We start from the raw sequence: 22,973 nt of genomic DNA, 5'->3' as shown, positions 1-22,973 counted from the left end.
TGGGGAAACAAGGAAAGCCGTTTTCCAGGGCTGGTTTCTTAGAAAACATTTATTTAGAAAACTATCGACTCCCTGCCCTCCTTCCTCTGTGCTGTAGGTCTTGGGCATCATCCATGACTCTCGGGGCTGCTTTTCCACTCATGTGGGGTCCAGTACATTGGCTACACTCTGGTGGGAGGCTTCAAGTCCCTCTGGCCAGCACAGTTCTTGTGTTCAATCCTTGTCCAGGCCTCTGCCACTGGGTCTCCAGATGGAGGTATGAGGGTAGCCTGGCCTCGGTTGACATGCCCCTCCGAGGGCCCACGGGAGGAGCATCAACTGGGGCTCCATCCTCTTACTGTCTGGAAGCTCAGGGCTGGAAGCGTGGTGAGCTGATGTGAGGCTGATGGAAGGCATGGGCGCTGTATACCACTTCGGGAGGTGAGGGGGCGCCGCTGGCCAGCACGGAGCACAGGGGCTCGTGGCTGCTCAGCACGGATGTGAAGTACTTCAGCTCCTCTGTGAGTTGTTTGATCTCCTTGCGCAGAGCTGCATTCTGTTTCTCCAGGTCTTCACTCTCCTGGAAAGGGACAATCAGCATGGTGGTGAGTATCGGGGAAGGTGGGGAGGTGGGTGGGGCAGAAAGGCAGTGCTGGGGGGTGGGGTGGGGTGTGTGGGGGGGGGTCAGAGTCGTTTTCTATCAGCACAGACATGAAGAAGGGCCACTGAGAATTCATGTGCACATGAGGATGTGTGCGTGCGTACACATATGTTTGTGTGGGTGCACTTATGTACGCGGGTGTGTACAAATATCAGGTTGACCCATATGACCCATATGCAAACTGCTGATAGCTGTCTGTTTTGACTAATAAAAATGGCAATTTCATAGTCTCATCCATCCCTTCCCTATGACTATAACAAAACACTGGAGGCTGGATGGTTTATTTAGCTCAGAGTTCTGTTGGTTCAAGGATTTGGTGACGGAGAGCCATGAATGGTGGAAAAGTGGATGGGTAAGCAGGAGGTGTAAAAAAGAAGCTCATGCCGGGTGGTGCTGACCACCCCAACACTCGGGAGGCAGAGGCAGACAGATCTCTGTGAGTTCGAGGCCAGCCTGGTCTACAGAGCGAGTTCCAGGAAAGGCTCCAAAGCTACACAGAGAAACCCTGTCTCGAGAAAACCAAAAAAATTTTTTAGAAAGAAGCTTATGTGTAATAGAAAGGAGAGGTTTATAACAATCTCTTGTGAGTCTTTTTATAACAATCCCCTTGTGATACCCAACCCCATCCCTCAGAAGTGAGAGAGATGAGCTGGGCACGGTGGCACAGACCTGTCATCCTAGCAGCCAGCGTGTGGACACAGGAGGATTGGGAGGCCAGCCTGGGCTAGAGAGGAAATAAAGTGAGAGCCTGTCACTGCGTCTCTAGATCAATGAGCCCAAAGGGCTGGGAAACACACCTAGTGTGGTAAGACAACGAAGTCTTCGGCTCAACTGCCAGTACACCAAAAGGGAAGAAAGGGAGAGAGGGGAAGGATGGAGAGAAGGAAAAAAGAGAGAGTGTGAGGAGAGGAAGAAAACAATAGAAAAGAAATTGAGAATGGCATTAATACCTCTTAGGGACGTACTCGTCCCTTGCTGGCACCACATCCCCCCAACACTGTTGCTTCACCAAGGACCAAACATACACACAAGTCTGGTGCAGAAAAACCATGGAAAACCTCACCCAGGTAGAAGGGTGTGTGTGTGTGTGTGTGTGTGTGTGTGTGTGTGTGTGTGCATGAGCTCACACTTGTGCTCTTATGGGTATGTGTGCAAACATGCCTGCATGTATGCCCCTGGGCTGAGAGTGGCAAGCATATACCAAGAGAAACTGGCGATCGGGCCAGACCCTAAGAGAGTGGAGAGCAGTGTGTGGAACACTCTCTGCCGGTTTGCTCCACCCCCACCACACACACCAAGTGCCTTGTGTTCGCACATGTCTCATGAGCCCCGCTGCTTCACCCTCTAGGATGTTAAGAGCGAGCCTTTCTGAATACTGAGGCTCGGCGTTCTCTCTTGCTCCCCCCTGCCCACAAGTGTTGAGTTTCGCAATCCTGTTCCAAACCATCCCCCAACCCTGGACAGTGCCCATTAACACTCTGTGTTTCTCTATGTGTAAACCTATGAGGAAGTTTATAAACATAGGAAGCGATTATCAACAAATAATCATGGAACGGAACATTTATGACTACGAACTATAATCGGAGTTACTTAAGACTTGTTTACTTCTGGAACTTTCCATTGAGAATCCTCAGATCACAATTGACAGTGGATTCGCTAAAACCCTAGGAAGGGAGCCTCAGGTAAGTCCTGTGCTCTCCGCCTCAGTAGAGAAGCAACGAGCATTTCGTCCGGAAACATCTTTCCGCGTCGGTAGGGGACTGCATCATGTACCAGCCGCCATGGCGCTCCAGTACATAGCAATTGCCTAGAAGCAATAGCTTCTCCAGACCGTGGGATTCCCAGACCTGAGAGAACAGACCCCTGCTAACTGCTGGGGCCTCCTCAGCTCGCCAGAAAGGCAACCTGGCTGGAGGGGCAAAGGAATCTCAGCTCGGCTCAGAAGCCACCTGTGCTGGCAGGCACCTCTTATTTTTGCAGAGTTGGAACTTGAGGAGAAATTTCTCTTGCCCGCGTGTGTGTTGTGTGTACACATGTATGGCTGCAGGTGCATACATGCAAGAGGTGTGTGTGTAGGTCAGAAGGCGACTCCCCATCCCCATCTCGCACCTTCCACGGTTTGAGAGAGGTTCTCTCACTGGCCTGGAACTTCCAGCTGGCCCACAAGCTTCCAGAAATCTGCCTCCAGTCTCACCATGGCAGAGATTCCAGGCGTGCACCCCCTCACCCCACTTTTTATGCCGGTGTAGAGAACCAAACTCAGGTCCTCACATCAGTGCTTTATCAACTAAGCCATTGCCCTAGCTCTGGACATCTGAGCCTTTAACAGGTGTCCTGGGTCATTCTAATGACCAGGCAAGTTTGAAAATTATGGTGAATAAAATACTGGGTCAACATGGCACAAGCAATTATAAAATCTGCTTTAAGTATCTAAACACGTATTAAATGGCTGCTTAAGTGCCAAATGAACTTAAATGTTTGTTGATTGACTGGCTGATAGCATCAGTTGTTGGCATGAGAACGTTGACTCAAAAGCATAGCGGTTAACAGAGGTAAGATAACTTGACATTTAAAATTTGCCCTAAATGATCCATCAGGAGTGAGCTGCAGGCTGACGAGAGATGGGATTTATCACTTACACTGCCAATCATCTAGACCCAGTGCAGCCGTGGTTTTTTTTTTTTTTTTTTTAAGTGGTGGAGGAGCATAGGACCCTGACCTTGCTCATCAAGCCAGCTTCCAGTTCTTTTGAAGGTCAGATGTGAGCGTGCTCAGCCGCAGCCCGACATTCTGAATGCTTTCTGAGCCAACCGAGGCCCCTAGCCAGGCGCAAAGGAAACCCCCATTTCCAGAGTCGGGTAAAGGAAGCCAGAAGCTGGATGGTGGTCAGTCCCGGGCTGCTGCTTCTGCAGGCTGTGGCCAGATGGGCATTTCAACCCTTTTTTGTTTTTGGTTTTTTTTTTCCTGACACATCCCAGAGGGAGGTCCGCAAGCCCTTTACCAGGAAGGCATTGCCCCTTTACTGAAAGGTGGGCGAAATGAATCTGGGGGGCGGGGGGGGGGGGCAGTACGCTAAGACGGGAACTGGGGCCCGGAGTCCTGGTCCTTTCCTCGCCCCCTCTGAGAGTTTCCACTGGTGACAGCATTTACTGTAAGTTCAGTGCTCTGAAGAGCCTGGGCAAACCCCAAGGCAGCAAGTAAGGACGGACAGGGTGGGCGGGCTCTGAGCTTCTCCCCGCCTAGGGGCAGGCCCAGCTTTCGGGAAGTGACTAGCAAGCTCTGAGGAGCACCCTCCAGCTTTCTCCTCTGCCATCTCCTGGGCCTGCAGATTCCAGAGCCCAAGCTGGCGCAGGCCTGACCAATAAGCACGGGCCTCCTGCCTCTAACTGTGGGGCAAAGCTTGTCTTTACCTCACAAAGCCAAACTGCTTCTTGCGAGAGAAATGTCTGTAAGCTCAGGCCCTTGCCCACACCGGCCACTCCCTAGAGAAAGGTTCTGACTTGACTTCCCTTGCAGGAGGAAGTGGCTGATCTGGGCCCCATCTCTCTACCCTGCCGGGGGCAGCAGGGCCCCCTGAGAGGACTTATATAGCTAAAGGGACAGTTGGGGGGCAGCTGTTTATCCACAGGGACAACAACCGTACCCATTAACTTCCCAGTGTGGGCAGGGACCAGAACTCAGTGAGGGCATGGAGTGAGTGGGTGGGTGTATGAAGGAAATTTCCTCTCCCAGGCAGGCCTCTGGCCGCAGTGGGGAGAGCTAACCTGCCTCCTGACTTTCACATAGCTAGCCTGCTCTTTGGCTTTTCAGAACGTGGTTAGGCCCATGCGGGTTCTCACAAAGCCTGAGCTGTCAGTGTTGACCATCCTACCAGGAGGCCAACTGAGCCCCGGAGCAAAACCATACTGCCTAGTTTCCTAAAATGCCCACAGGCTGGTGAGGAGAAAGTGCCACAGAGTCCCTGCACACATGTGTCTTCTCAGAAGTACAGAAGCCTCTAAAGGTGGGCCCCGAGCCAGGAAGGAGATCTGAAGGCCTCCAGCTGGACGACTCCTTCCTGCCTCTCCTGCATGGAGGACCTGACTGCTGGGGTGAGCTAGGGACTCCCAGGAGCAAGGAGAAGCCCTCAGCCCCCTGTGCCCTCCCAAGGGACAGCAGTTATAACGATCATGACACACAGAGACTATGACCCCACACAACATCACGTAATACCACATACTGAGCCAGCCACACCCCTGAAGCCACAGAATTGCCCACTTCCATCCTGCCACCCTGGAAAGGCCCTCCACGGGGGCCAGACCATCCATCCTCCAACATGAGCCAGGGCCTGGCTCTGTGGCAGTGGGTGGCTGGCCCTTGGGGGATTCGCTTTCCCTGTTGAATGCCAGTTCCTTCACCTGAAGACAAGATGATCCCCGACCTTAGCCAGATATTGGGTCCTTCGGGGAGCACTATCGATGCTGTTACAGGTTCCACAAGACTTCCACTGGGCAGCTAATGCCACTAGTCACAGGAATGGGGGTGTCTCTAGAGTCCCCTCGATTCTCCAATATTTCAGATTCCAAATTGCCTACCTAAATGCATTAGTAGGCTAGAGCCTGTAACACCCCCAGCCTTGTGTGTGTGTGTGTGTGTGTGTGTGTGTGTGTGTGTGTGTGTGTGTGTGTGTGTGACAGAGAGGGAGTCTTATTATGGAGCCTAGCTGACCTGGAACTGACTATGTAAACCAAACTGGCCATAAACACAGAGATCTGCCTGTCTCAGCCTCCTGATTACTATGATTATAGGTGTGTGCCCCTTGAAGTATTGTATAGCTATCACCATGTCTAATCTTTGTGACATCATTGCACAGTATTTAACATCTCCCTTTTACAGCAGAGGGAAAACGGAGGCACAGAGAAGTTAAGCAACACATTGGAGGTCACACAGCTTGTAGGCTGCAGCCCCTGCCTTGGGAACCTGTTAGAACCCCATGAGCGAGAATTACCCCTGCTCTGTTCACATGCCAATGTTACCGGCCCAATCTCCCTCCCCCATGCTAATCCAAATGCTAATGTTCACAGCTCACCCTCCCTCACCTGTGGGGTCACCTGATGCCACTTCTGTCAAGAGCTGGGGGTGGCTAAGGAGGAGGCTTCCTGAGGCATGGGAACATTCTGGGAAATCCCCTGCTGGAGGGGCTGAAGGGGAGGTCACTCAGAGCTCCTGAGCAGTGGGGAATCCCCAGGCTGGTCCCTCAGCCCCAGGCAGCTGAGCTGGAGGCAGATTGGGAGCAGCTGGCACCTCCTGGCTGGGGTCTGCTGTGCTCCCGGCCAGCTCTCGGCGGCGAGGGCTTTGACCTTCCTGCATTTTCTTTGTTAAAAAAAAAAGAAATTGTATTTTATGTGCATGTGTACCTGCATGTATGTTCGTACACCACTATGTGCCTGGTGCCTGCGGAGGCCGTCAGAGGGTGTCAGATCCCCTGGAACTGGAGTTACAGATGGTTGTGAACCACCATATGGGTGCTGGATATCGAACCTGGGTCCTCTGGAAGAGCAGCCCCGGCTCTTAACCACCAAGCCATTTCTCCAGCCCCATCTCCTTGCCTTTACCAATAGCCATTTCCAGAGGTTGAAATAACCTCAGTGTTCTTCCCGCTCAAAGGAGTGTGCCTGCTTCCATCGGCACAAAGAGATTCCAACTCACGTGCGTTCGGAGTTGGTGCCACCCTGGGCCACACACACATCAAGAGCAGGTGGTAAGTGGAGCCCACAGTTCCTGAAGGATGTTTCTAACTGAGAGGTGGGCTGCTCTCCAGGAGAGGAAGGACTAGGCCTCCACCTGCCACCATTGCCTTTCACCTGAGGGGAAGAGTCACCACACACATCTTGGGTTCTGGATCTGTCTTCAGCTCCCAGCCATCAGTAGCTGGTCAGTCACACCAGCCATGCCCCTGAGGTCCTGTCTATAGTCATGGGATTGGAAGGCTGCTGCCTGGGTCTCATTTTTCCTCACAGTTTGAAAAACGCTGGAGGTTGGCTCACTCAGCACCCTCCCCCAACACCCCACTGCTTTCAGCTTGAGAGACTCAAATGCCCAGCTTCCTTGCGCCTGGTGCAAAGTGACCTCGAGTTTGTGTGTGTGTGTGTGTGACTGGTGATATGTAGATAGAAGCACAGGGACAGGGGATTCTCTTTCTTCTTACAGGGTAGAGCCACTGGGCAAGGACAAATCCTCTCTCCTTCAACACAGAGTGAAGCCTGGAGGATCAGCAGCCTCATCGCCACTCCGATGCTGGTAGCACAGACGGAGAGCTTTGTTCTTCTGCCTCTAACCTGCTCTTTCCATTCTGAGCTTCTTGCTACATGAGAAAAAGAAACCGCCCCTAGCTGCTGCCTCCCTTTGATGGCCTATCTACTACTACTTGTCGCTGTCTGGACTCCTGGGAAGCCCGATTGGGAGAGCAGAGGCTTACGAGGTGCTGGGACGGAGTCCCTAGGTGTACATGCACGTAACTGTCCAGACTGACGCCACACTTCCTGCCGCACGCCCTCGATGGCTTCAGTTTATCCAGTTTATTTCTGCCTGTGGCTCTTCCATCCATTTTTGGTGCCTCAGGTTGCTTTTGGCGCAGAGTCTCTCCATTGGTCCCTTTTCCCCAGATCATCCCAGCCTCCGCTTTGAGTCCTACTTTATCTCCAAGGGGCTCGGGAAAGTCTCCTGCATGGCTGCCCTACCCATGTCCTGAAGTCCCTCCCTTTCAGCATTGCGCTCTTCCATGCTTTTCAAAGCACTTTTCAAGCTGTGTGATGAACCGCACCTCGATCCACAGACGGACTCTACCGTCTGGACTCCACCCTGTGTCCTGTAGAGACCCCAAGTTCAATGTTCTGCGGGGGGCACAGGCCTTAAGATTTTAGAAATACTTCCCCGACGAGCCCAGGGCTTAGCCAAACTGAGAATCATGTTCACTGTGGGTTTTTTTAACAGCAGTATAATAGCATAACTAATCACCATTATTAAATTTATTTCATTAAAATATATTTTTTCTTTTTCTTTCTTTTTTTTGTTTTTTTTTTGTTTTTTGTTTGTTTGTTTGTTTTTTGTTTTTTGGATTGTTTGTTTTTCAAGACAGGGTTTCTCTGTGTTGCTCTGGTTGTCCTGGAGCTTACTCTGTAGACCAGACTGTCTTCGAACTCAGTGATCTGCCTGCCTCTGACTCCCAGGGTGTGTCCCACCACCACCCAGCTACATTAAATATATATATATATATATATATATATATATATATATTTATAAGTACATAAGACAAGGAATCTTAGAGTTGGATGAAAATTTCTAAGTTAAAAATTTTTCTAAAACACTTTGGAATTTTAGCATAATATACTGTTGGTGAAAACATTCAGAACAGCTCTTAAAGTGTTAAATTTATTAATTGTTATTATTACTGTGTGTGTGTATGATGTGTGTGTGTGTGTGTGTGTGTGTGTGTGTGTGTGTGTGAGGACAGGCATGCATGAGCCGTGGGCAGGTCTGCAGAGGTCAGAGGTCATCTTTGTGGCGTCAGGTCTATGAATTTCAGGGGTCAAACTCAGGTGGGCAGACCGTGCTGCCAGCTCATTGACCCAGGAGCCTCTCTCTGGCCCCAGCACACCTGGTTCTTAGGAAGGAAAGGCAGGAGGAGGTGGGAATCTGTGTGAATCTCACTCTTTAAAACTTGGTCACACTAGTTTCTTTTGAGCTGGTGAGCTTCCCTCAGGGCAGAGGGAAGATGCCATTATCTTCATGAGTTAGTCCTCAGGGATGGGACAGCACTCAGTAAATGCTCACGTGGCTTGCTTGCCCGCTTGGAATGTAACAGACGCCTGTGAAAGTATCTACCGAGGAGGCGTGTGACATTCAGGCTATTTGGTGAGTGTTCTACCCAACATTCCAGCTTTAACAGCTTCTGCTTTGTACCTCAAGGACAGTTACAAAAGACTCTCAGGGGTTGCTTTTTCAAAAGGCCCAGCCATGTAGAGAATGGGAGTAGCCAAGTTAATACTACTCTGCCACCACCTCAGCTTTGAATGTAATTTCCCTCACTTGGGCTTGACCAACCCAAGAAGGCTCCAGCAGACACAGCGGAAGGCCGTTGTGGAGAAGTGGCGAACTTAGAGTTCTCCTGAGCACGCTGACAGAAAAACGTCGTTCTCAGGGGGAGAAGACACCCAGGTTGGTGTGTGTGTGTCCAGGCCGGGTTCTGCACTGGCCGAGTAGATAAACCTGAGACAGATTCCTCCTTCCTTCCAGCTGGAGTTCCACCTTCCTTCCCGATAGAGCAGAGAATTCTCACACTGGCTCTCTAATTCCAACTCATACAGCCTGGGGAGGTTCACTGGTTCAAAGGCCCTTAGCTTGGGAGGTCTAGGCCCAGGTCGGGTAACCTGATACAGTTGTCTTGATAAAGGACATGCTGTCAAACTGCCTTCCTGGTACTGATGCTGATGGCCACAGACGGGTGCTGCCCTCCACTTTGGCCAGAGAGAAGCGTCTGTCTGCTGTGGTCAGCAGTTAATGTCGAGGCCCATCACGGGTCAAAGGGCAGGGGACAAATGGCTTCTGAGTGCTCAGCCCTAGACGGCACATCAATAGCCCACTCTAGCCCTTCATCCAAGACTCAGGGAACTCCACACAAGAGGGGCAGACAGAATGGAAGAGCTGGACGATGGGGAGGAGCCCCGTGAAACGCTGTCTTCTAGATGGGACGCGGCCACTAAACTCACGAACTCACGGCAGCTGGCTTTACCTGACAAGATCAGCGAACAGTCTGACGGCAGCATTAACTGGACTTCGTGGATTTAAAAAAACATTTTTTTTTTTTTTTAAAAAGAGAGGACATAAGTCAGGGAGGGAAGGGGAATGTGTTGGGGAGATTGGGAGGAGAGAGTCGGGGAGGGATGACCAGTAGGCACTGTTTAAGTGTATGAAATTGTCCAAGAATTATAAAAGATATTCTATTTAAAAAAAAAAAGTTTGAGAGCAATCCCCAGCCTGGGTTAGAATGGTCTTCATATCCTCCACCTTCCCAGTCTGGATCCCCCTGCATATCTGACTCTCAGTGGCTCACTCTCCTTTTCTGATGCCTCATGGCTTTCCACCCCAAATCTCTGTCATGGGTTCCCTCTCCCCCGATCTTCCCAGCCTCCTTCTCAGTTTGCTCTTGATCTCCAGTGTCAGGGCCTGGGGAACGCCCTCCCCCATCACTGCCTTTACCCTGTCCCTAATTCACTTTCAACACTGTATTGTGTTTTCTTCCAAGCGTTTTTTTCACAGGGTGTAATTAGTGAGATCCTGTATTTGGTTTCTAGCCCAACAGTGGAGTGTAAGGCCTGTGAAACCAAGGGCTCAGGCTTCCTTCCTATAATCTCAGTGCTTCATTGAGCCACACAGGCAGGAAAATGGCAAATCCTTGCAGAGCAGATGGACCACTTCTGCTGGTGGGTGCTGAGACTCGGGTCTCCCTTTGCTGGAGCTCCCAGCTAATCGACAAACAAGAGGCGTGTTCATGTGCCAGCTGAGTCCTTCCAGGTGCTGGAAGTTGCCTTTTGGGCCTAAGAATTTGGGCCCTCTGCTTGGCTTTGAGCGTATCATTTCCTTTGCGTTTGTAAGTGATCCAGGTCAGTGTCCTTGGCTCGCCCTGCTTCCTGGGATGGTCCAAGTCCACCTGCCGTACGGTCTGATGTTCACTAGGGTCCATTTTAACTCCCCAAAGTGCTCCAGCTTGGAGGATAAATTGCAAGGTCTCCTACCAAAGCCTCACAATGATACCTCTCCCTCAGTTTCCTTCAGAGTTCTCTCAACTTTGACCACCTTTTTCAATAGATAAAATAAAACAATAAAAATAAAAACATATAGTACACCTATTAATTAATTAATTTGAGATAGGGTCTCACTATGTACCTCTGCTGGCCTGGTCCTCACTATATAGAGTAGGCTGGCCTTGAAATCAGAGGGATCCATCTGCCTCTGCCTCTTGTGTTCTGGGATTAAAGGCATGCATCACCATGCCTGGCCTTAAAGAGCTTTTAAGATGTAAAATACTCATGATCCTAGTCCCTAACACTTGTTTTTGTTGTTGTTGTTTGTTTGTTTTGTCTATTTGTTTTGTTTTTTTTCTTTGTTTTTCAAGACAAGGTTTCTCTGCATAGCCCTGGCTGTCCTGGAACTCGATTTGTAGACCAGGCTGGCCTTGAACTCACAGAGATTCGCCTGCTTCTGCCTCCCAAGTGCTGGGATTAAAGGCGTGCACCACCACTGCCTGGCATTTGTGAAAATTTCTTAATGCCATCTTACTGGTACAAGTTATCAATTTCTAATGATGAAAAAAAGACCATCTTAAAAAAATTTTAAAAAGATGACCTTACATGTCCTTTAAGGCTAGCCTGGGTAGCTTTGTGATACCTTGTCTCAAAATTTTTAATGTAGAAGGGAAAAAGACCAGGGGTATAGTTCAGTGGTAGAGTGTTTGCCCTACATGTATAGGCCCTAGGTTCAATCCCCAGTACCAGGGGAAAAGAAAAATGTCTGAGACTCAACATGTCAATCACCCTGAGGTTGAGAAAGCCTGCCTTGATGCGTATTGTTTTCGTCATCAGAATAGAAAATTAGGTCATTTTCATTTGGCTAGGAAAAATGTGTGTAAGCCTTCTGTGCACAGTCTTTACCCATTTATTGATAGGCGTCTTGATGTTTTTCTTCCAAAAGATGTTCTTTCTCAGTACACATATTAAATCTTCATGTATTTAATTTAATGCAAATGTTTTCTTCAAAAAATACCATCAGCCTTTTGGGTCCCTGCCTTTACATCTTCTCAATAAAGAAATATTTAAACTCTAGGCCTTACCCACCTTAACTCCTCTTAGGGTCTCTTGCTGTTGTCGAATGTTCTAGAACTAAGCAGAGTCTTGCTGGGCAAGCATTCTGGCCATGGGTCTACTTTGTGGCTTACCCTTTGCAAAATGACAGATGGGAACAGCAAAACCGACCAACCAACCAAACAACAACAGCAACCCCCCCCCCGCAAAAAAAAAAAACCCAAAGCTCAGAAAGCTTTGCGCAAGATGCAGGCTGGTAGGGAGGCAAGAACTCGGGGTCCTTGGGTGTCCCTAAGAAAAGACACTGATTTCCTCACTGGCAACATGACAAATTGGTCTACCCCCCACCCCAAGTTTCCTTTTTAAATATTTTGATCCTGTGAACAAGATAGTATGACCATAATTCTTGGCATTTCCTCTAGAAGCCATTATGTGAACCCATGGTGAGACCCTCCGTGGAAAGACAAACTGAAAGGACCTTTGTGGTGATATACTGTGTACCACAATAAAACTTATCTGGGGATGAGAGGACAGAGCCAGCAGCCACTTAAAACTTCTTACCTCTACAAATCCTCATATTCCTGACTCCACCTCCCTAGTGCTGGGATTAAAGGCCTACACCACCACCACCTGGCTCTGTTTCTCTTATAGACTGGTTCAGTCTCTTGTAGCCCAGGGTGGCCTTGAACTCCCGATCTTCCTACTTCCTCCCCCCAAGTGCTGGGATTAAAGGCTTGTGCTACCACTGCCTGACCTCTATGTTTAATATAGTGGCCAGATTTGTCCTCTGATCCCCAGCCAAGCTTTCTTGAGGAACGCAATATATCACCACAGACCTTTATCCCATGAACCAGTCCATTCCTGTGGGAAGCAGGGATCACACTGAGGAGCCACTGAAGATGGCCTCCTGAGGACACCTGTTAAACGGGGTAGCTGTTGCCTTATGAGCTGGCACCCACAATCCAGTTTAGACAGGCATTTTTCAAGTGTGAGTACCTCCCAATCCTAACACACCAACCCATCATCCTTGGATAAGCAGTTGGGGTAGTTAAATTGCTTTGACATGTTCTTCCTCTACTCAAATAGCTGATGTGCAAAGACTGGAACTATTTCTGATTGCTTACACAGCACATATTCATCATAATAAAACTGCAGAGTACCAGGAATGAGGCAATTACCCAAGCCCAGTCACCCACGAGTAACCACTATTAGTATTTTGGAGACTGTGCTTCTAACCCCCAACCCACAGGCTTTACATTAGCAGATGGTGCTTGGCGTACTCCTCAAGACTTGCTTGTTTAACTCAATTCAGTCTCATAGACATCTTTCTAAGTCAACAGACATAGATCTCCACAGTCATGTCGAGTGCCAGCCTCAAACTCTATTGTATAAATGGATCACAATCTGATCAATACCCCATTCTTAAAAATCTACCTAATTTTATGGCATCCATAGTGTTTGTGGTCCACAGATACCCATGCTTCAAGCATCTTCATCTATTGTCTTTGCCTTACACATTTATAAGTGGAAGTACTGTCTCCAAAGTTTATTCTCATGTACAATATTAATGCAACACAACCTTCTAAAAATGGATACATGTATCACATATATATATATATATATATATATATATATATATATATATGCATGCCTGCACGCGTGTGCGCGCACATTCTCACACACACACATGAGAGAGAGAGAGAGAGAGAGAGAGAAAGAGAGAGAGAGAGAGAAAGAGAGAAAGAGAGAGAGATCTTTTGATGAAGCCTAAAGATGAGCTGGGAAAAATAAGAATTTTGGAGGCCTTTGCTTAAACAGTAAAAAGTAAACTCAGCTAGTGATCCAAAGAAGATACAAATAGTGTGTTTAGCAGTGAGGAAGGAGTGCTTTGAAGTTCAAGCTGTGTAACCTTGGGCAGATTACTTAACGCAAAGGATTATTTTTTTCTGATCAGATGCTATATTGCTGGTAGGGCACCAAATGCACAGAACCTGACCACGGCCAGGTGTGCAGTCACCACACTCTTTAAAAGAAATTCAGAGGGACAGCGACACCAGAGAGGCGTCTCTTTTCCAGAGATGATTCACTGACTTCATATTGCACTTTTAAAAGGTAGAACTAGCCAGAATATCCCTTCGTGTTTTATTCTTTTACAGATCTTTGAGTTCTTTATGCTAATAAACCTTAGGGCACAGTCTCCCAGAGTCAGACAAAGAACTGTGGAAATGGTAGAGGACCCTATGGAGCCACCCCAGCTGGCCAAGAGCACCGGTCTTTGGGAACTTCTCAATTATCTAATTTTCCTCTAACTTCTCCTCATATTTCATGGTATTAACTCAGTTTCCATGATTTTTCTGTCTTATGTGATATTAAACATTACAAATATCTCTGTCCTGAACCGTGGTGAGATTCCTTCAGGAGCCTTTATCAGCCAGTTACCTGGCTCATCTTCTTTGAAAGGAGCACTGGTACTCTGGTTTCCAGATCTGACATCGGCACTCAGACTACCTTGCTTCAGGTCACCCTAGGGACCAGATCTCACGGGCTAACAACACTCTTTGGGATTACTCTGCTGACCACCTCCCACCTCCCACCTCCTCTACTTGTGAGCAATGTTTCTAAATTTATCTCCAACATTGGCTCAAAGGTCCCCCTATGCTGGAAGGTGCCAGAGAGCCTCCAGCGGTGACAGATGACCTGCCATGGGAAAATGACTAGCCATCCCTTATAGTGTTTCATCTCATACCATGGACCTGAGGGTCACTCACATCTCAATGATAGTTGCCCCTTGAAAGGACAGAGATAAAAAGGGATTAAAAGTGCAAATGATGCCCCTCTGGTCTTACAACTTCAGTGTGACTTTTTGGTAATAGATAACATCAGTAAGTTTGGGTAATCCATTTGAAACTTGCGTGTATACTTTGCTCAAACAGATTTAAAGATGTGGTTCGGAGCTGGGCAGTGATGGCGCATGCCTTTAATCCCAGCACTCGGGAGGCAGAGGCAGGTGGATCTCTGTGAGTTCGAGGCCAGCCTGGTCTACAGAGTGAGTTCCAGAATAGGCTCCAAAGCTACACAGAGAAACCCTGTCTCGACCCCCCCCCCCAAAAAAAAATGTGGTTCAGAGTAAACTAGATACTCTATTTATACTTTTCTTACTTAAGAGTCTGGGGACTTGGGGCTGGTACGATGGCTCAGTGGGTAAGGTGCTTGCTGCCAAGCCTTATGACTTCAGTTCTATCCCCAGGACCTACACAGTGGAGGGAGAGAACTGACTCCTTGGGTTGGCCTCTGACCTCCACACATGGTGGCATGCATGCACCTTCCCCCCATAAGCAAACAAACAAACAATAAATAGCTATAATCTAGAAAATTTTAAAGAAGAGCTGGGCAGATGGCTCAGTGGTTAAGGGCATCTACTGCTCTTGCAGAGGACCTGAGTTCAGTTTCCACCTCTATGGCTCACAGTTCCGTGGAGTCAATACCTCTTTCTGTTTTTTGTGGGCACTTGTACTCATGTACTTGTGCTTACGTGTGTGCATGCATGTGCACACGCACACACAACTTAAAAAAAACTTAAAACTATCTTAGAAGAGGAAACGATAGTCTTTCCACATTGAAACACAACTCACTTTAACAGTTCCATAATAGTCCACTCAGAATGGACTATCATTTATTCAACCACCCTTTTAAAAAAATAACTTATTTAAATTTATTTTATGTGCATTGATGTGAAGGTGTCAGATCCCCTGAAATTGTAGTTACAGACAGTTGTGAGCTGCCATGTGGGTGCTGGGAATTGAACCCAGGTCCTCTGGGAGAGCAGCCAGTGCCCTTAACTGCTGACCCATTTCTCTAGCCCCTCAACCACCCTTTCACTGATGGGTATTTAACTAGTTTCTGGTCATTACAGATCAGTGGTGGAGCATCTGCCCAGCCATGTACAAGTTCCTGAGTTCAGTCCTCAGTACCACCACACCAAAACAAAAACCAAGAGAAAAAAAACAAAACCCAGCAGAGAACTGAGTCATCAATGGTGTGCTGGTGGACAGATTCCTAGGCGGCAAACTGCTGGGAGACAGGGAAGGTGTCATCTGAGGGGGTCTGGTCACGCTGCCGTCTGATGGGCTGTAGCCACTGGTCCTGCTAAGGGAATGTGGTGCTCACTCTCCCCTCTCCCTTGGCCATTTCCTGTGTCAGCGTTGTCTTTCACCCCGTTACCCTAATTGGCATTTTCCTGAGGAGACCTGCCACATCGTCACATATTATATCATACTTCACATATTAACTATACTTCACGTATAAGTACGTTTTATTTCTCCCATTCTGTAAGTTTGAGGTCACTGCTCATTTTTCTGTGAGATCCATCGCTTTCCTGGTCAAAGAGCTTCCACGGATGCAGTAAATGTGCCTTTCTGGCTCACAAGCTCTCTAGATAATTCCCTCCCTGATTTCCATTTGCCTTTGATTTTGCATATAGTGTTTTGAGCTGTGTAAACTTTCGAGATGGGTGGGGGGGTCTCACTATGTAGATGAAGCTGGTCTCGAACTCACAGAGATCCACCTGCCTTTACCTTCTGAGTGCTGGGATTAAAGGCGTGTCCTACCATGCTCAGCCAATTTTTTTTTCTTGTTTGATGTATGTTTGTATATCAGTATTTTCCTTTATGATTTTCTATTTTATTTGAAATTTTTTATGCCAAGATACATTTTTAAAAGCTCATATTTCCCCCTAAGATGTCTTTAGTTTCCTTGAAAAATACTTAATCTGTCTGTGTGTTGTATAAGGAACGAGGGACCCAGCCTTTTGCTTCCTCAAGTAATTAGCCAGGTGTCCCAACTCTATTTATTGAAAAATTCAACTTTTCTGACTGGGTGGAAATGTCACACTTAGTTGTTTTGTGGTTCTGTCTGTGTCTTGGAAATCATCACATCCATTTCATAAGTATGAACAGAATCACAAATACGTTTTGTATGGAGTTACTCAATGCTGAGATCACTGTAACACGGTTGCCGCAGGAGGCTCCTCCCACCTCTGTCGTTTGAAAAGCAATCAGTGCTCCATGCTTGATGACAGAGCGAATGTTCAAAATGGTAACTGGTAAGCATCTTATACTCTCACAGGAGAGGCTGGGCTCTGGGAGCTTTAAGGCAGGTAATAGTGCCAACGGGAAACATTAAGAAGACACTGGCAGCCCGGCATATGTGAGGCTAGGCCCCCAAGATGAACCCCATGTGTCCCTTACTTTATATATCCCCAGCAACCCACAAGCCCTGATTTTCAAATTCTTGGTGGATGAACCCTATGACCGGAAGAAGGTTCCGGAGAGCCTTGCACGTAGAGAAAGCATGGAAAGGAGTCAAGGGCAAACCGAGACTTGAAACTGAACTCACCGGAGGAAGCAGAAGCTTTTCTCTCCGAATCACACATGTATTTAAGAGGGTGATGGAGAGGGGTGACGGTCAGCAAGAGGACACGCCGTGGAGCTCAGACCACAGCCAAACTCTCTGCATGGTGGCAACTGTGTGTTGCTGCTAAGAACTCCCACCCGAAGCCTTGGAGCTCTGGGTTACAGTGACAGCAGTCCACAGGCTTGTGGTGCAGCCCCGAGACCTGTTCACTGGGCAGAACACGAACGCATGCACGCACGCACGCACGCACGCACGCACGGTACAATGCTCCAAAGAAAGGAGCGGGAAAGAGTTTAGATACAAGGAAACTGGGGTGCTGTGGAGGATTGAGGCTGGGACATGGACATGATGACCCCATGACCCTACAGACCCACGGAACACCAGAGATTACTTGACTGCAGTCGTAACCAGGACCATCATCTAAACGTTTTGGTCCTGCCTCTTGTCTTCCTAAAACAGACAAGTTGCCAGCTCAAGGACCTTCCCTGAGGGGCTGGGCAGAGACCAGAGGGCTGAATTTACAGGGAGGCAGCCTGCAGCTAGAGACAGGGAGACTCTCCCACTCCTGTGTCAGGAGGGAGGTAGCACTCTGCTACTAGAAGTGAGCAGGTGTGCAAGGTGGGGGGGCTTCCACAGGAGGGGTGAGTACTGCAGAAGACTCTCAGGTCTCAAATGTGTCTGAGCTTTACAGCCATTAAGAAGTCTCTCAGCACCGAGATTCGGTGGAGAAGAAGTACATACATGCACACACACACACACACAATACACACACATACAATACACATACACAATATATACACACACAACACACATAATAGTACATATATACATACAGGGAAAATACACGTATGCCTTTATGTAGAAAAGTACACATATGTGCATGTATATGCCTGTTTAATCTCAGTTTTCATGCTTCTTATACTATTATTATAAGTCTGGTTGCACTGAATCTTGTGAGTATTTACTGCACACCAGGCGCCATACTGAGTGTTTCATCTGCACTCTCTCTATAGGCAGCAGTTCCTGCCATTTCCCACTGAGATAAGGGCCCGAGTCTAAGGCTCATGAAGAACATACCTGGGCTCAGTCACACAGACAGCAAACAGCAGAGTGGCCGTTCGAGCCTGGCCCTCCCTGTACAGAGAGGCTGCACTCAGCTTTCTTCTCTTAATGTTGCAAACTTACAAAGCTTGTAGGTGCTTCCCCACCCAGGACATTGTCCACTCACCCAAACAAAGAGGGTCGTATCCTGTTTTTAAGTGTGGCTTTGTTGCTTTAAAGACTATTAAAGAACCAGACTCAGGTGGGAAATGTCAGCTTAAACTAATGCAACTGCTGTGAGACTTTAAGCCCTACGGGAATCGCTGGAAGTGGATGAGTAGCCAGGTCTTAGTCTGTACTGACTGCTGTTTATTCTTTTTTCTTTTTTTATGGTCAGTTTGACATGTATTTGTCAACTGATGTCAGCATGTACTGGAGAGTATGTTAAGTACCTATCAAGCAAAACGTAAGCGCAGCCGAGAGGTTCGGACATCCCGTTTTCAGTTTCTTTAAAGCTAAAAGAAGAGCTCCCCCTTTATGTCTTCTAACACCACATACTACTTATTCTTTTGTTGGATGTGTACGTGTGTGCGGTGTGTGTATGTGTGTGCTTGTATGTGGGCATACACGTGTATGGGTGCACGTGTATGTGTGAGGCCCAAAGTTGATGTCAGTGTCTTGTTCTCCAATCATTTTCTAACTTCTGTATTGAGTCAGGATCTCTTGCTGAACCTAAGGCTTGCTCTTTTTCACTAGACGGGCTAGCCAACTTGCTCTAAGAGTCTCTGTTTCCACTTCCCATGAACTGGAATTACTGCAGGCTGCCATGCCCATGAGGCTTGTTCTCTCTCTCTCTCTCTCTCTCTCTCTCTCTCTCTCTCTCTCTCTCTCTCTCTCTCTCTCTCCCTCCCTCCCTCCCTCCCTCTCCTCTTCTCTTCTCTCTCTCTCTCTCTCTCTCTCTCTCTCTCTCTCTCTCTCTCTCTCTCTCTCTCTCAGACAGGGACTCTCTGAAGTTCTGGCTATCCTGGAGCTCACTATGTAGATCGGGCTGGCTCAAACTCACAGACATCTGCCTGCTTCTGCCTCGTGCCCATTTGGCTTTTATGTCGGTTCTGGGAATCTGATCTCTGACCCTCATGCATGCATGACAAGCATCTTGCCCACTGAGCCATTTCCCCAGCCCCACATTACTTATCCCTGATAAAGTTAAAGCAGTCCATTGCCATGCTAAACATTTGTATCATCAGCTTAGTTGTTTTTGGTGCTTATTGTGCTTTTACCATTGACGGAAACTTCTAGAATATTAGCAGTATGGGAATATTCTAGGAGAAAGTGCGGGAAGAAGGATGTGATGGAGAAAGAATGGTTGAGCAAGAACACAGTGAATGGAGCAGACTGTAAAGAGGGAACAGGTTGGGAGCGCTGTGCCCATCAAGGACTCGGGGTCTCTGGCCCAGGCTGTGGGCCTCCCAGGTGGGGCTGCAGCTCATCTCCTCCCTGCTAGAAGAGTTTGAGAATATTGGCCACTCAAGCAGGATGGTGATTGTCCCAGATAAGTGTCTAGAAATTGTGCGTTTCACAGCCCCCTAGATACATCATTAACAATGGGAAACTCAACACAGAACCTTCATGATATTCAGGAAACGAAAAATAAGGGCAGCATCATTGACCCTTTGCTCTCAAATGCAAGGGCATTTGGGTGGCAGACAGGCTGCCTTCTGGAGGGATGAGATGTGTGGTCCCGAAAGATTGGCCGTCCCAAAGCCAAACTTAACATCTACCTTCCTCTGAGCAGCAGTATTTTGCTCATGGTGACTCAGGAAGGATGGCACTCTTTATACTGTCCCTTTCCAAACAGGTGATTCCACCTCTCATCAAGCCCTGAGGCTGCCAGCATCCCACTCATGTACCCTTGCACTCTCCTGGGTTAGAAAGGCTCAGCCTCTCTGCTACTGAATGTTTTAAGGCATGCCTAGGAGAAGAGAGTCTTTCCTCCCCACCTCACCCCTGCAAGTCTCATCCTGCGCTTACTCTCCCCATGTACATAGCTCCCCCACAGCAGCAGCATCAAAGCTGGGTCTCACAGCCCCACTGGTGTGGGATGCAGAGCCTAAGGCGCAAGGGCATGCTAAGAAGGCTGGGCACTCACCAAGTGCAGGGTGTCGGCTTTCTGTGTCTGCCTCTGTCGGCTCTTCTGGGCAGCAATGCGGTTCTTCTCCCTCCTCTGAACTTTCCTCACATCATCGGATGAGTCCTAGGAAGCAGTGACAGCAATAACTAGGCATGTCCATCCCTCTCTTCTAGTCAAAACAGGCTGTTAGAGAGTTTAGCTTGCTCCTTCCTTCGTTCCTTCCTTCGTTCCTTTCTTCCTTCGTTCCTTCGTTCCTTCCTTCCTTGTCCTCAGTTCCTTCTCTACCATCCATCCCCTTATTTACAAAAAGCCTGCACCCAAAGACATTTTCTTCAGCATTCCCTGCTACCCATCCTCAGGTCTCCCATGGTCTTCTTTTGATCAAAAGCTACATGAAGAAGTGAAGAGAGACTGAGGCTCCAGGACGGCAGCTTTGGGAAACAGCAGTTAAGACAATGAAATCTGTCCCGTTGTCTCTGCTCTCTCCAGACGAGCTGCTCTACCCTCACGTTCTCTCTCCGGGGTGTGTGTGTGTGTGTGTGTGTGTGTGTGTGTATCTGTGTGTGTGTGTATGTCTCTGTGTGTGTGTGTCTCTGTGTGTGTCTGTGTGTGTATCTTTGTGTGTGTGTGTCTTTGTGTGTGTGTGTGTCTGTGTGTGTGTCTGTGTGTGTGCCTTCTCAGTGTTCTTTTTGCTGTCTTCTTTTCTTTACAAACTTGGATGAGCATCCACTCTGCGCCAACTTCTGTACCAGCGCTTTCAGAGACGCTAGGCTACGACTCCCCAGCTCTCTGAGCAGGTACAGTCATTTCTCTTTTACACAGGATGAAGCTGAGGGTCTCCACACTGGTCCCTGTGGAGCTCATGGCCAGCCAGGGGTATGGCATCCTCTGGTGCTGATTCTAAAGCCTGCGAATCTCCACCAGCAATTTTCTCGTGCTGCGCCCTTGGGCAGAGCCCCCCGCCCCTGCCCCCCGCCCGATCTCTCCTTCTTTCGTTCATTTCCTTCGCTGTGCAGCCATCTTGAGACTTTCCCGGTCCTGAACATGATGCCTGCTACAAATGAGGCACCAAACGAAGGTCTATGAGTCGAGGTGGAGGCCGCCTGCTTACTGAGCTACTGGTAGGGACTTTAGAAGACAAAATGTTCTGTGGGTGCTCTCTACATATGTCCTGTAGAAGACCGGGGAGGTTAGCTCCAGCTTTGCCCTTGATACTGCAGGTCAGCGCAGATGCTAAGAGAAGCCCTTTGGCAACCCCTACCCTGTCAGAGGGGGTCACAGATCCTGGGGCCAGGCTCTGATTCCCCTTCCTTCTTTATTCAAAACTTCTAGGTCATTCTAGCAGGCGGACATTGGGTTAGAGAGAGCAAGGAAGCGCTCTTCCCATAATGCCGCAGGGGACTAGGTTACCATGGAACTGTGAGTAATTTCCTCCCTAAGAAGAGTATGGTACCAACTTCTAGGCAGTCCAACCGCTCTGATACCATTGTGAGCAAGGGGATGACTGTTTTCCTCTAGAGGTCTTCACCAGTAAGGTTTTTTGGTTAGGGGCTTATGGTAGATGTGGGAGCAGATGATCACTTAGGACAGATGTGACAGGGGATGGTTGGATACTTTTATTTTGGTTGCAGCATTTTGCAAGCCCTCTGGATATGTGTAAGGCAAGCACTCTACCATTGAGCTATAGCCCCTGCCCGATATGTATGCTAAGGAAAGAATGACATTTTTACATTACTGAGATGTAGAAAAGTTTCATCCGTAGGTCTATACTGTGAAGAGAACCCTCCAGAGCAAGGGACGTAAACAATGTGGTAGAGAGAGCTCCAGAAACTACGAGGTGGGAAGGGCATCCCATTTGAGGCATCTCTCATGCTGAAGCATCTTGGTTTGGTAGTCGGTCAAGACTCTAAGAGTCCCAGAATCTTTCCCTCCTTCCCTGGTTTCCCGGAGCTGATATTAGCTACTGGTGCAGGTAGGTCTCCAACAAACCTCCACGGCCACTGCCTTCTTTCTGCTATCTGGAAGCCACAGGGAAAGAAATATGGGCTGTGGCTTCAGCCTCCCTCCCCAATGGCTGTGGCTTCAGCATCCCTCCCCAATGGCTGTAGCTTCAGCCTCCCTCCCCAATGGCTGTGGCTTCAGCATCCCTCCCCAATGGCTGTTCTAGTCACAGAGGCAGTCAGTCCCTCGGCAGGTAGATTTAGTCATCCTTTCCTTCCTGTCTACTTTACTTTGGCTTATTGTATTTCTCTTCCCTCACCTCGGTTCTGTCTTGCCCCTTGGCTCTTCCTGGAAAGCTACAGATCTAGGATTTGGGTGGAGTCTGCCAGCAGCCTACTGGAACATTCCTCTGCTAGCCAGTAGACCCCTTTCCACTACATTCTGCCCCTTGCTTCCTAGAAAGTTTCACGGTGGGAACCTCAGTGTGGCAGAGACGAGGCGTACTGCTAGGAACAGAGGAAAGGGGGGCTTGTGGCGGGATGAAGGCTTTGCCACTTGTACCTCCCCATAGCAAATACCACATCTCGAGTCTGTCGGAGAGCACCCTGCCAAGTAGAGAGCTACTTCCTTCCCTACAGAGCTCCCCGGGCAGAATGGGGGAGTCTGGCCCTCTTCCACCACCCCAGGGTATTCAGAAGGCAGGGGATGTGGGGGTACCTGCTTGCCAGGTGGAGGAGAGCGGCTGAAGCTGGAGTCACTGCTGTCGGAGCTGTGAGGCATGGCTGTGATCTTCGGGGCTCTCCCACAAAACGTCCCAGATGCCTCTGGGCGATCTTCTCACTAGCTGGCTCCCCTTCCTGACTGCTGGGGGGGCCACCAGCCCTCCACCTTCCACAGATGCCTCCCCTGCTTTTCCAGCAGTCACCTCCAACAGACCCCTGCGTCCTTCTGTCTCTGGGGTGCAGAGGGA

The 22,973-nt window shown here is 48.7% G+C and overlaps 1 protein-coding gene across 1 annotated transcript; it reads right to left on the bottom strand.

Annotated features, from left to right (window-relative positions):
- Window positions 1-349: 349 nt before the first annotated feature.
- Window positions 350-22,973, bottom strand: Batf (basic leucine zipper ATF-like transcription factor). The gene is made up of 3 exons (XM_059278906.1): window positions 22,721-22,973; window positions 20,081-20,185; window positions 350-559 (listed from the first exon to the last, which is right to left on the bottom strand). The coding sequence occupies exons 1-3, from the start codon at window positions 22,781-22,783 to the stop codon at window positions 350-352; spliced, it is 378 nt and encodes a 125-aa protein (XP_059134889.1). The 5' UTR covers window positions 22,784-22,973.

Source organism: Peromyscus eremicus, chromosome 14 (genome assembly GCF_949786415.1).
Source record: "Peromyscus eremicus chromosome 14, PerEre_H2_v1, whole genome shotgun sequence".
Classification (NCBI taxonomy): Eukaryota; Metazoa; Chordata; class Mammalia; order Rodentia; family Cricetidae; genus Peromyscus; species Peromyscus eremicus.
The sequence above is the reverse complement of the archived record's forward strand: the minus strand, read 5'-3'. Positions and strand labels throughout refer to the sequence as shown.

Coding starts and splice junctions, on each gene's coding strand:
- Batf (XM_059278906.1), bottom strand. CDS start 22,783: ATGCCTCACAGCTCCGACAGCAGTGACTCCAGCTTCAGCCGCTCTCCT. Junction 20,186..22,720: donor CTCCTCCACCTGGCAAGCAG/GTACCCCCACAT, acceptor ACTGCTTCCTAG/GACTCATCCGATGATGTGAG. Junction 560..20,080: donor AAGCCGACACCCTGCACTTG/GTGAGTGCCCAG, acceptor GTCCCTTTCCAG/GAGAGTGAAGACCTGGAGAA.